Consider the following 13,578-nt stretch of genomic DNA (forward strand, 5'->3'; position numbering starts at 1 on the left):
CTTAACTCGGGTCAATTTATGTCAAACTCAGCTTAATCTCTGAAAATATATATCCAATCCAGAGTCAAGCTAGCTAACCCATGTCATACCTTAACTCAATTCTGAGCCAACCTAAGCTGGAAGATTTAGCTTACCTTAATCTTAACCCAAGTATAACCCAAAGCTAAAAATACATGTTATTTTCATGTTATCTCACGTTCTATATATTATCTCATGTATCGGGTGCTATCATATATTTTAAATGTTATTTAACGTGTTATTTCATGTTTAAAAATAAATTAATTAATTAATATATTATATATATATATATATATATATATAATTTGATGAGTGCTAGAAAATTTGCGATATTATAGTAGCAGATTATCATCTCAGTCTGACACGAAGATTCAAAAAAACAAAACTAAAAATGTAGAAAACCACTGATTTCTTAACATGACTGTCAAAACCTCGGGACCGAACAAAAAAATTAATGTAAATACTAAACTTCAAATGAACATCTAAAACACAACAAGATAAAGAATGAAAACTGAACCTAGGCAAATCCGACATCAACTTTAGGCTAGCTAACTTAAACACCAAACCAAGGGCAACACACTTACCCGAAGATAATACGAGCATAAAAGCCTGATTTAGTTCACGTACCTAGTTAGTGTTAATGATTAGGACATGCTAAACAACTTACCCACTCACTGAAACCAGAGGGAACACCTTAGAATGAATAACTCATGGTTACTAACGAATGTGTTTTAGACTGCTTCGAAACTACGAATCATCCACGCTCTGACATTTAAGAGGTATTATCGGTTATGAGACTGGTCATAATTAATGTATACCAACATTCCCAAATGACAGAAAGTTATGGGCATATTGATCGGGGACGTTATTCTCAAAATTTAAGTTAGTCCACTTTCCTATCCGACACTATCCTTAGTATAGGGTTTTGAATTGTCATCCTTCAGTCAAATCCTATATTCATCATTTATCTTTTGACCTGATCCGATCAGTTCTAGTTTACCGTCAATTCCTTCAATCGGTACTCTTAAAAAACAAATCTCTCGCCTTGGTCATTTCTTATGACGTGTCTTCATCGGAATGTAAGTCCCATCATGTGAACTTAATTTCCTAAAATCATGAAAGTTCGATTTCCGACAGCTTGACTGATTGCATCAATTGAGAGGTTTTCTTTAGGACCCACGGTTTTAAAGATGTAATTAACTGTAAGAACTTACCCTTATAGAAACATGACTTCATAATTAATATAAACCTTGATCTTATATCTATAAGGTAATGGAAGAATGTTGGTTCCGTATACCCTAAAGATATCTCTCATCCAAATGATTGAATCAATTATAAAGATAACGTCTCTATCTTTTGAGATTGTATGTTATTTTTCAAATGCCGCATTTGATCATTTAGATAGAAATCATGTGAGATCTATTGTGATACTTCAAATAAACCCCACAAGGAGTCTTTTCTTAATTTTTGACGTCGACCTAATTGTACAATTATGTAAATGAAGGAACATTTATGGGAATCACCCTAAATGCAAATAATGCTATAATTTAATATCAAATCTGCCTTACAATTTAAGTGAAGTACAACGACTATAAATTGATAGACGAGTTTGTTTCAATAAGTCGAGACGATTGGTCGCATGAAGGTTGCTTCCGTGGAGGGAAAACAATCGGTCCATTAGTTTTGACCTACTGACCCAATGAGAAGCTCATGGAGTTGAGAAAGTAAGCATGGTTCGCCGACTAGACCCGTTGACATCTTATGTCGGTATACTCAACCGAGTAGCCGGTCGTCATATGGGCTGATTTAGATTATGCTTTATGGTTCAAGACTTCAATTGTATGATCATCATCTCAACTGTTCCATTAATTTGAGATTTGTGCTGTCATTTTTCTTGCATACATATATAATATTTAAAATTATACAATTCAAATTTTTAACGCTTAAATATAAAAAATTATATATCAATGATTTCTTTATAAAATTTAAATGCATATCACACAATATATTTACGACTAAATCACTTAAATTTGATATTAAATTAATTTTTTTCCCTCCAAAAAACTAGATGACGACGCTATCTTCCGTCAGTTCACCGGCGTCTACGTTGCCCTAACGTCTCTGCTCTCTAATTTCACTTCCGTCTCCTTCTCCGGCTCCTGCTCCGAGCTCCCGATTCTTCTACACTTTACAGCTTCCGCTTCTTTCTGTTGCATACTTCTCCTCTGCTTACGAGAACGGTTCGTGTTCTTCCAGTTCATCTACAGTCGCCGTCACTCCTGTCCGTATCTCTTAACGCTCGACGCATTCATGGTAATCTACTGAAAAAAATGTTGTTGCTAACCTGATATTCACATCTCGGCGTCCAAAGTTGTGCGATTAACGTCAATGCATCCACTTGATCGATCGGCTTTTATCCTGCATGAGCACCCTTCTCCAGCATCCATTTTTGCTATATTTTTAGATTTCGTTGCAGTCATTGTATTAGTGGATGCAACCTTGATTACCGTGATTTTTGTTAATTCATTGATATATGATTTAAACTGGGACAAGTTCATGGCCACCGAAGCTTGAAGACTCTGTTAAGGGATAAAACTTACCAGGGAACTCTAATATTCGAAGCACTGAATCTTTAAATATAATAAAACTCAATCAAAAATTGAGAGATTAGTACTGAACTCTAATGACACTTACATTATAATAATGGTGACCTGTAAATTACGTTGAATCGAACGAGCCAGTAAATTTGCGATGCATTTGAATTGTTTTTGCCAATCCTGATTTGCGGTAAGCATCTGAAACGAAAAGGGGGGACTGAAGAGTTGTTTGATGGTATAGTTACACTTTTGGTTACAGTCATTTTTTATTATTATCCTTAATATTTTGTAGCCATTTATTTGGTTTGTTTTTCCAGCATCTTAATGTGCTTTAATATTTGAGGAAAGAAATTATTGAACTATCGGTTATTTATAATGATACAATGTTAATGCTAATAAAGAGATTGGATGTAAAACGAATGAACACTAAATATATGGATTTTTTTTTTAAATTTTTTTAATGTACTGCAGGCCTTTATTTTAAGAGCTTTGCTCAAGATTGAAGCTGTATGGGTCATAAAAAAAAGAACATATAAAATATAAAAATATAAAATTTTATGTCATACTCGTGAAGCTTAAATCTTATATCATCTAATCACTCTATCTGTTTTCTTTGATTCAGCTCAATTCTTTGATCATTATGTTATTTACTGATTTTATTTATGATGTATGATTTACTTTCACTATGTTCTTTTTACAGGGATTGGATTATTGGATAGTAAAAAGGTTTTTTTAGAAGTTGAGTGTGGTGGAGATCAGTGTTAAGATGAATATGTACTAAAGATAGGAACGGCAAATTAATGAATGGTTCTATTTAGAAGTTGGAATGACATCTATGGGTGATAGATTAATTGAAAATGAACTTTAGTAGTTTGCATATAACAAAAATGGTTAAAAATACACCAACTAAGGGGGTTGATAAAATTGATGTTGAAGGATTAGCGAAGCTGTTGGTCAATGGTGATGATGGATAAGAAATTTTGGGATAATTTTGAAAAATGTATAAGCTTACACGACCACATTAAGTCCATCAGGTTGGTCCACTTAGGCTCCTACTTATTTAGTTGGGTCTATTAAGGCTTTCAATGATTTGGGTTTGTAGTCTAAATGAGCTGCTTGACCATTCTTTTGATTTCCATAAATGAACCATTCACGAATTATTCGCTGTTCCGTAACCATTAATAGTTAAGCACAAGTTATTAACATTAGAGAACTATTTGAATCAATATTATATTAATATAACAGCACTATTTTGCTAATGTTGAAATTCAATTAACAATGATATCTAAAAATGCATTTTGTTTGGTTCAGTTTATGCCATACAAAAAATTGTTATTCAGATAATCAATTGTTATTTAGAATAATCAATGTTGGTTATGATCATTGTTTCTTGGTGTCATTTATGTTAGGGACATTTACATACGTAGCATACAATTCTTATGCATTTACATGCTCACAGCTGAACTTTCATATTTACACTCATGGCACTCAATTGAAGTGCTGTATAAGTAAATATGAAATTTTAGGCGTGAGATATGTAAATACATAGAAATTGTGTGCAACTTATGTAAAATTTCCTTTATTTTGAACCATTGAATATCTTGGCTTCTTGATGCTACCATTATTTACTGACATCTACATGACATAAAGACAGAACTCCTATTTAATTTTTGAAATTGTTAGTTTACAAAAGTAACCACCTGAGCATATACTGATAATGTAATATTTTATACCATCTATCTTCAAATCTAAAAATTTGTAGATTGTATTTCCTCATTTCAATCTTATATATACATCCTTATCATTTAGCAATAGTTCCTCTAATGACTTTTCATTTGTTCTGAGAACCAGTATTTAGTTTCATTCGTTTCATTTTGCTTTCCCATTTTTATTTATCATTAATATCCTATGATAAAATCCTTGTTTTATGAGATTGGATTGGGTGGGTGAGTGTTTGTTCAATATACATATTATATTTTAGCATCAATATAAAACAATATATACCGTTGGAATGAAACTTAACCATAATTATATAATATAATGCTATTAATGTTCTTAAAATTTACACCATTTTATAATTTTATATTTTCTGAATTTAACATTTTTTTTCCTCCTTTTTTTAGTCAAAGAGAAGGGGCCTGTCTCTGGAGGAAAAACGTGAGCATATACTTCAAATCTTTTATGACTCGCAGGACTTCTTTCTTGTGAGTTTAATTTATATATATATCTGTAGTTATTTCTTGTGCTATTTGTTTCATTCATGTTTTTTTATTCAATGGAGACTGACTTTTACTTATTTACATGAGGTATGCCCATCCACAAATGGGTTATGCATGTCATGTTTGTTCAAATAGATCTCACGATTTTTGCATATTTTAGTGCACTTCAGCTATTGTTCTGACAGCATTGGTTTTTTTTCCTCTTTATGTTTTTTTTTTTAATTTGGTGAACTATGATGTTTTTTATCACATGATTTTATAATTTTATTTCACTCTTGCATACCTCATAAAGCTCATACATGGAACACTGACCTTGGGTTTTCATAAGTTTTAAATTTCATAATTGCCTTGAGAATGCCATAAGAAATAATGTTTTAGTCTCCTTGATGGAAGGTGAAGCTATTTGCATTTGCATAAAGTTGCACAACTCAAACTTTTTGTTATTATAATATGTAGTTTGGAGAACTGTATTGACAAATTTGATAATCTTTTATTAACAAGTCATATGAGAAAACCCGTATGGATTCCCTAACTAATAGTTAATTTTGTTTTGATGTCCTTTTAAACACTCCGATTTCTTCAGTTGCATGTTATTATCTGTGAACCAAGTGATTAGATTTTGACAACAAAGTTTTGGTTTACTAGGGCATTAAATATTTAATAGACTATTTTTTGATGCAGAATATGCCAAAGTTAAGTAAGACTATGAGGGAAGTCAGATATACTAGGGAATTGGAGCAATAAAAAACAGAGTGAATTGAGATTTTTGCTATTAGAGAAACCAAAAGATTACCTAGCAATGTGCTCAAGAGAGTTCAAGCCATGTTTTTTATTTTCTATTTTCTTCTTTTTTTTCACGATCTTTAGTCTTAAAAGAGCTATTTGCTCAAGAGAGTTCAAGCCATGCCCATTTATCTTATCACACTCTCCAGAGTCCAAGGAGTTGAGGAAGAAGAAACCCTAATGCCTATTCTTTTTACGCCATTCTAGTTTCTTCTAGGCTTCCTTCCCTATTCTACATCAACTAGTCCTTGCTTTTGAAGGCGACATTTATGATATTTTATCAAGTCTTTTTAATAGGTCTCATCAGAGGATTTTAATTGAAAAACTTAAAGAGTTCAGCTGATTTATTATTGTAAGGGTCCATTGGAACTTTGAGAGCTTCGTGTCCATTGTTGTTATGTTTTCCTCATCTTACTCATGCTTGTTTCCACTCAAATTTCTATTTTGAGATGAAGATGAGAATTTGATCATTGTCAATGAGTTTATGTTTGGGGCATGGTCCACTAGCTCGCCATGCCATCCATTTCTTGTGTTGAGCCTCCTCAGTTTCATGCTTGCATATTTAGATTAATATCAACATAAATTTTATATAAAGCTATCATCTTCCTTGTAGGCAATGAATTTAACGGGAGGCAGATCTCTTAATTAGTCTTGATCCTTGGTTAGGTTCAGCGTTTTTTTCGAGGCATGTATTTAGTTTAATTTATTTTATTTGATTAGGATGATATGTCCAAATCTTCTTGGAGCCTCTATATCGAATGCTTCACAATTTTGATATTGAGAAAATGCATTATTTTTTTCATTATTCAAGATAAGCGTGTTTGTTTTGGTTCATTTTTGTTATTTTTAATTTCTTTTTTATTTGCTCAAACTCTTCTTCAATTCATTTTGCATGATCAAGTTCAACATTAGTTTTTGGACTTTTACTTGAGTAGGTATATTCCGTTCTTCTGGTTGACCCAATATTCTTTTTTAACTCAGCGATGAGTCAAACTGAGCCTTGAACAACAGAACGTGATTGATAATCAAGTTGAGTAGGACCAAAATGATAATGCTAAGCTGCATGTGCGAAATAAAAAAGGAAGGATAATTTAAAGAATGATTATATTTGAAGAATTATAGGTGTGACATTTTTTAAGGTAAATTAATTAAAGGTTAACTTTGCCATTCTGAACATCGATAATAAAGGGTAGAGATTGTGCTCAATAGATGGGTAGATAAATTTGTAGTTGGGGTATTTGGAAGGAGATGAAGGTAGACCTATGATAACATTGATAGAAATTGTTCAAAATAATTTGCAAAAAAGTGGTTTAATAACTCAAAAAACACTCATTAGGAAATGGTGAAAAATAAAAATTTTAAAATTTAACCCAAAATAGCTGGAATAAGAATGATGGGGTAGTTTTAGTTGATTGAAATATATATGAATGCACCTCCGGGATTTAATGAGAAATTTGACACAAAAGTATGCATACTAAAAAAATTCTTGTACGAGTTAAAACAGTCACCAAATGCGTGGTTTGAGAAATTTACACTATTTATTAAAGGTCAGAGCTATACTCAATGACGGGGAGATCATATAATATTTTTCAGACATTCAAATAATGAAAAATAACCATACTGATTGTATATGTTGATAATATTATTATCACCGTAAATGATGGATACGAGATAAACCATTTGAAGGTTTCCCTATCTTCTATCTTTGAAACCAAAGATTTAAGATCTCTGAGGTATTTTTTTGGCATGCAGGTTGCTCGATCGAAGAAATGAATTGTTGGTTCCAATGACAATATGTTCTTGATCTTCTGAAAGAATCTGAGATGAGTGTGTGTAGATCTGCAAAAACATCAATTGATCCCGATGAGAAACTAGAAGATGGGAAGGAAGGTGATGTAGTGGATACGGTTATGTATCAAAAATTGATGGGGAAGTTGATATACTTATCATATATTGCCTTTGCAGTGAGTTTGGTAAGTCATTTTAGCATTCGACCTATGAGAAATTTCTTGAAGTACTCAAAAGAATTCTTAAAGATCTAAAAGGTACACTAGGTAAAGATTCATTCTTTAGAAGAGCACACAAAAGAGGATAAAAGAGTGCACTGATGCAGATTAGACAGACTCAGTTATTGACCTGAGACTAGCTTCTGGATATTGCACCTTTGTGTGGGGAAATTTGGTTGAAAAAATATAGGGCTATGGCTAGTGGAGTATGTGAGATGTTATGGTTGAAAAAATTTCTTGAAAAGCTGCAGATCTAATTTTTCATGTCATTTATTTCTACTGCTCACCAAAAGGTTGTTCAAGCCTTCTTCTTGTAAGCAATTTGGGCATAATAGATATCATGCTCCAAGTTGAGGGGGGTGTTGGATTTTTAGCAAGACTTTATTTTTAGTATATTCTATTTTTAGTATTTTCTCTTTTTAGAATTTAGATTATTGGTATTTCATAATTTTTGTTTTCTTCTTTTATCATGTGGAGTTATGAATGATATTATTGCTTTCCTAATATGAGAGCAATCCCCCTTTATTTATCTTGTAATCATTTTCTATGAAATTGAAGAGGAATAATTATTTCCCCTCTCCCAAAACCTACACCAAATGTGTGATGCTATCATTTTTACTAAGGCTTAGAGACTCGCGAGAAAAACAAGTTGTATTGGTGTGATTACTGTGTAATTTATTATTTTGGGATTTGAATTCTAAACAAGTTTGTTTTTTTTATTGTACACGTTGGAAGTTGAACTTGAATCTAATATGCATATTAAACTCATGAACTATGAAGTTGAGAAGAAATGCAAATTTTATTTGATCTTAAAAATAAATATTAAATATTTTTTGGCTTGAACATAAGCACTTAAAGAGCCTTCATTTCATAAGTAGATCACAAATTATTTTAATTTATACAAAGGTATTTTAAGGACTCCTTTTAAATAACTATGGAGGTCATAAACTATACTATACCTTTCGAACTCTAACTTTGGAGATATCTGTATCCATCTTTTCATCAACATGACTACTTCTATCCAAAATTATCATTATTTCAACCAGTCTTTTATGAAGACACACCTAATTTATAAAATTTTGAATTTTGACACCTGATTATTTTGGCTTCAGTATCATTAGTGATTTGTAGATGAGGCTATGGGTGATGAGTCTTTGATAATTCAAATACATGATTAATTAATGGTACCCTTGGATTTCTTGAATGTGTATCCTAAATCACACATCTATCTTTCTTAATACTCAGAATTCCTGATCTAATTTTAGCTGCATGGTTTTTGAATTTCTGTGAACTCTATTTATTCCGCAAGTGCTAATCTTTCTCCTGTTTAATTCCTTTTGGAATCTTGAGCACAATTTCTATAATTTGATTTTTAATTGATTGTTTTTATAATTTATATGTATTTTAACATATCAGCTTAAAGAGTTGGAGAAATTGGGTCCTAAGAGAGGTGTAATCAGCCAATCTGTCAAAGATGTTGTCCAAAGCCTGGTAGATGATGATCTGGTTTTGAAAGACAAGATAGGCACTTCTGTGAGTGCAATCTCGGAGCAATTTATTCATTGACTTTGGTGCTATGTATGTTGTTCTGTTGTATATTTATAATTCGCAGGTTTTTATTTTCTAGCCAGTTTTTCTGCTTTTAGAATTTTTCTCGTCTCTGTTATAGTTGACCAAAATAAAAAATTTTCCTATATTGTTCAATTAATATGGGAAAAAATTGAGTCTGAATTTCTTGAAGCATTTCTCATTACGATTGACTACAACAATTGACACTTTCATCGAATACGTTCTCACATGGTGTGAAGATGCTTGACATGTCAAATGAAATACCTTAAATAGAGCCATTTGTGTGTTATTATTTTGTTTTTTTGACATAGATTTCATAAAAAAATACTTCATTAAATTGTTTTTTTTTTGTCAAATCACTAAAAAAAATTTGCTTTATTTGCCTTGAAATAGCAAAAATTGAAGAAAAATGCCAGTTGTTTGTCTGCTTAAAGAAATATGCCTGCAAGTTTATTTCGGAGGAGCGACGGAGGCGATTGTTTTGTTACCTGCGGAGGAGCGACGGAGGCGAGATCGAGCAACACTTGCGAAGGAAGGTCGGCTGCGGGGTTGAGGGTAGCCGAAGGAAATTTTGGAGCCGAAACGCGGATCGCGGGGATATACCCGCGATCCGCGTGTAATATAAATAAAAAAAGCTGTTCTCAAAAACGCAGGCAATACGTGATTTTCAAACGCTATGGCGGCGTTTTAAAAAACGCCGCCGCACATTTAAGCTGTCCCAAACGGGGGCTAAGTTGTATTTCTTGCATTTGTGAATTACTTGTTGAAGTCCATCACGAAATAAATTGGTTTAAACAAACGTTTGAATCATTGTACAGACTTTGTTGTTTAAACCATGCAAACTTCACTTAAAAGTTTATCAAGCTACCTTTCTTGGATTTGTAAATTACTTACTGAAGTTCTTCACTAAATAAATTGGTTTAAACAAAGGTCCAAATTGTTGTTTGAACTTTGTTGTTTCAACAAGCAAGCTCCATCAAACATTGTCAGTCCCACAATACCTTCTCCACTGAATTCTGTAGCACAAACTCCACTCCTCATACATACGTAATAGAAGATAGTTCAAAAGGTAACCCTTTTGTGTGAGAATAAGATATTTTACTCTTTAACATGAAATAAAAAAGTAGTAAGGAGCATGGGAAGGACAAAATTGAGGCCCCAATGATTTCCCTGCTTAGACTGCATCTTCAAATTACAAATTTAGCTGATCTCAAGACCCAATCAATGTTAAGCTAATGGATAAAATCTAAATTGTCAATTTTGCTGTGTTTTAACTTTTTTGAACTATGTCTGAATACTGTTGAAGTCTTGCTGGAGTTGTGCATCAACTTATCTAAAATCCTGCTCCAATTGTGCTTGAACTCATCTAAAATCCTGCTCGAACTTTGATTAAACCATACTTGAATTGTTCTCAAATCATGCCTAAACTTTATTTGAGTCTTGTTCGAAGCTTTATTTTAACTAATTTCTTGCTTGACGTGTTTCAATAAACAATCCGTGAATATACGAGGGGGTAACTTTCAATAAGACAATCCTGCTCGTTACCCCCTCAAATAAGAGGGGGTAACTTCATCTGAAATGAATATTCAGGAATATTTCTCCAAGCAAACAAGTAATAGGCATATTTCTCCAATATTTATTGTCACAAAGCATTTAATGCTGGACTTCCCGATTGCTATATGTATTTGGGGAATTTCTATTTCACTTTTAATGCAATTGTTAAATTAATTACATGCAAATATTTTAATGATTTATTTTATTTTATTTTAAATTTCATGACATATAGCTTCATTTTTCTTGTATTTTCTATGAATTGCTTTTTAAATATGATAGAAATTCTGCATGTCAAATTTTGGAGCTCATTCTAACATTAACTGGGGCAGATCTTAATTTTGTTCCATTAATATATTTAGCTACATGAAGAGTTTTTTTTTTCTTCATTTTTTTCTTTCGTTCGTTATATATTTGTTCATTTCCAATTTATTTTGCTTGCTATTTACTCATCCAGGTATATTTTTGGAGTCTTCCTAGCTGCGCTGGAAATCAGGTATTATGCCTTCTCGTCAAGTAGTTCAATTGGCTATCCAATTGTTTTCTATTTTCCCTTTTATTTTTTATTAAAAAATTATAGGGTCATTTACATATCTGGCACACAATTCTTATGAATTGACATATCTCACATCTAAACTTTTATATTTACACACGTAGCACTATCACATAAAAAATAATATTATTAGCACTTTCAAAAGTCAAATACACATTTTCATGCTTAGCTTTAATGCACAAAAGTGCTATGTATGTAAATATGAGAGTTAGGTGTGAGATATGTAAATAAATAAGAATTGTGCTGCATATGTAAATTTTCTAGTATAAAAAATATATTTTTTCTCATACTTTTGATTTTGGCAAACAGCTGAGAAATGCACACAACAAACTAGAATCCGATCTCTTGAATTGCACAAAGCAGCTTGCAGAGCTGGATGAGAAGAGAGTTAGCCTGAAGCGGGGCAGAGAGGAATCAGTAAGCCTTTTTTATTGCCTAGCGGTTAAATGTGTTAGTTATAAAATTGTTTTTGGGATGTCCAGCTGATGAAGCATTCTCAGTTCTTAGGAAGATTTACATACATACCACTTAATTCCTATGGAGGGGGGGACAACTCGATGTTGATTATGTTATGGGTGTCCTCTGTCCCGATCAACAGGGTTTTCCTCAAAAATTGTTGAATGTATTTATTATTGATTATACGCGTCTTCCAACTGGATCAAAGAATTTCAAACGACCGTAGATGATGTGGTCTTTTTTTTTCAATGGGCTGATCTTTTCAAAAAAAAAAAAAAAAAAGGATTTTTTTAATCTGTTAGGGTGATCGGCAGTCTGGTTATTTAAGTAAGAAGGCTTGGGTTCGTGACTTGGTATTTGAGTATATAGTATTGTTGAGGATCTAAGGCAAAGAAAACACAAGAATCATCGAAATCAAGAAGAAAACACAGAGATTTAACGAGGTTCGACAAATTGTCTACGTCCTCGGGGGCAGAGCGGCGGCTTCTTTAGATTTCACCGAAAATAGTACAAAAATCCCCTTAGGGTTATAAATACGACACATATATAGCCTTGGTGTACAATATGTAATTACAAAATTATCTCTGTACCGTACAGCGGGGGTGTTGCCCCTGCATCCCCAACCCACTTAACAAAACTCCCTCGATTGGACAGATGCTTCCACTTTGTTGGCTCGCTCCGTTCCGCTCCAACATCTGTTTCTTATCTGGAATATGAGCCATACCTAACAAGTACGTATGTTAATTGGGAATAAAATACAGTAATATCTATAATGCATCAATACAGATACATATGTGATACCAAATGGTTACAGGAAAATTAAATAAATATGGAATGAAATTATTTCAATTGCTCATAGAATAATAAGTATATTTAAATTTATTAAATAACTTAAACTCAACTAAAGAAGAAAGTTCCATGATCTTGTAGATTGTTAGCTTGTAGTTGAGAAAGTTGATTCTTTTATAAAATAATGAAAAATAAATGTCATAAGAAAATCATGGACAAAATAGAGTTGTGAATAAAATGAAATTATTGTTAGTAGCTTTTAGTTTTCTTGCGCAATAGACAACTTAATTGTTTATATGGTACACTTTTGAAGTTAAATTTTATTATTCAAAACATGTGCTTAGACAGATGCCTGTTAATTTTTTATATTTTTTTAATTGAGCATATGGATGGCATGTCCGACATGTGTTAGGCTTGTGACAAGCAAGTGCACATGTTCTGCATTATCTGGCATGACATGTTTTATTATTACTAAGTGTATTATTGTAATATAGTTAATACAGATGAGTTCAATTTATCTTTTACTGATTTTTTTAGGCAGATTCTGTACATCACATAATATTCTGTATAAGCTTTGTTTAAGGAGGCAAATTACAAGTAACTGCAATAAAAAAAAGGGCATTTACGTAAATAGCTCACAATTCACATGTCTCACAACTACACTTTCATATTTACACACATATCACTCAAATCTTTAATATCATATCACAAATAGCACTATTATCACTTTTTAAAAGTGAAATACTCCTTTTCGTGCATAATTTTAAAGCAACAAACTGCTATATATGTAAATATGAAAGTTTAGATGTGATTATGTAAATACATAATAATTGTGTGCAAGTTTTGTAAATTTTTCATAAAAAAAAGGGAAATAATTAATAAGCACTTTCTTTTAATCCTTCATTTTGTTATTGGCAAATGGAGAAGTTAGGGTGCAGTTGCTTTTTTTTTTTTTTTTGAGAATATATAAGGGAAAAGGTTAAGTGACTGTTGCTGTAATATTTGAGGGGATCTAAACAATGGGCAGCTATCATGAA

The 13,578-nt window shown here is 32.2% G+C and overlaps 1 protein-coding gene across 1 annotated transcript; it reads left to right on the forward strand.

Moving 5' to 3' along the window:
• The first annotated feature begins 2,107 nt into the window (after positions 1-2,107).
• On the forward strand, positions 2,108-11,935 carry LOC110025661 (meiotic nuclear division protein 1 homolog). The gene is made up of 5 exons (XM_020726252.1): positions 2,108-2,331; positions 4,739-4,819; positions 9,040-9,156; positions 11,201-11,239; positions 11,606-11,935. Exons 1-5 carry the CDS (start codon positions 2,329-2,331, stop codon positions 11,780-11,782), a joined length of 417 nt encoding a protein of 138 aa, XP_020581911.1. The 5' UTR covers positions 2,108-2,328; the 3' UTR covers positions 11,783-11,935.
• Positions 11,936-13,578: the final 1,643 nt, after the last annotated feature.

This window comes from Phalaenopsis equestris, unplaced genomic scaffold, assembly GCF_001263595.1.
Source record: "Phalaenopsis equestris unplaced genomic scaffold, ASM126359v1 Scaffold000320, whole genome shotgun sequence".
NCBI classification, from domain to species: Eukaryota; Viridiplantae; Streptophyta; class Magnoliopsida; order Asparagales; family Orchidaceae; genus Phalaenopsis; species Phalaenopsis equestris.

Bases quoted from the DNA above. Each gene is read 5' to 3' on its own strand.
- LOC110025661 (XM_020726252.1), top strand. The intron at 9,157-11,200 runs GTGAGTGCAATC...TTACTCATCCAG, and splicing joins AAGACAAGATAGGCACTTCT to GTATATTTTTGGAGTCTTCC. The intron at 11,240-11,605 runs GTATTATGCCTT...TTTGGCAAACAG, and splicing joins CTAGCTGCGCTGGAAATCAG to CTGAGAAATGCACACAACAA.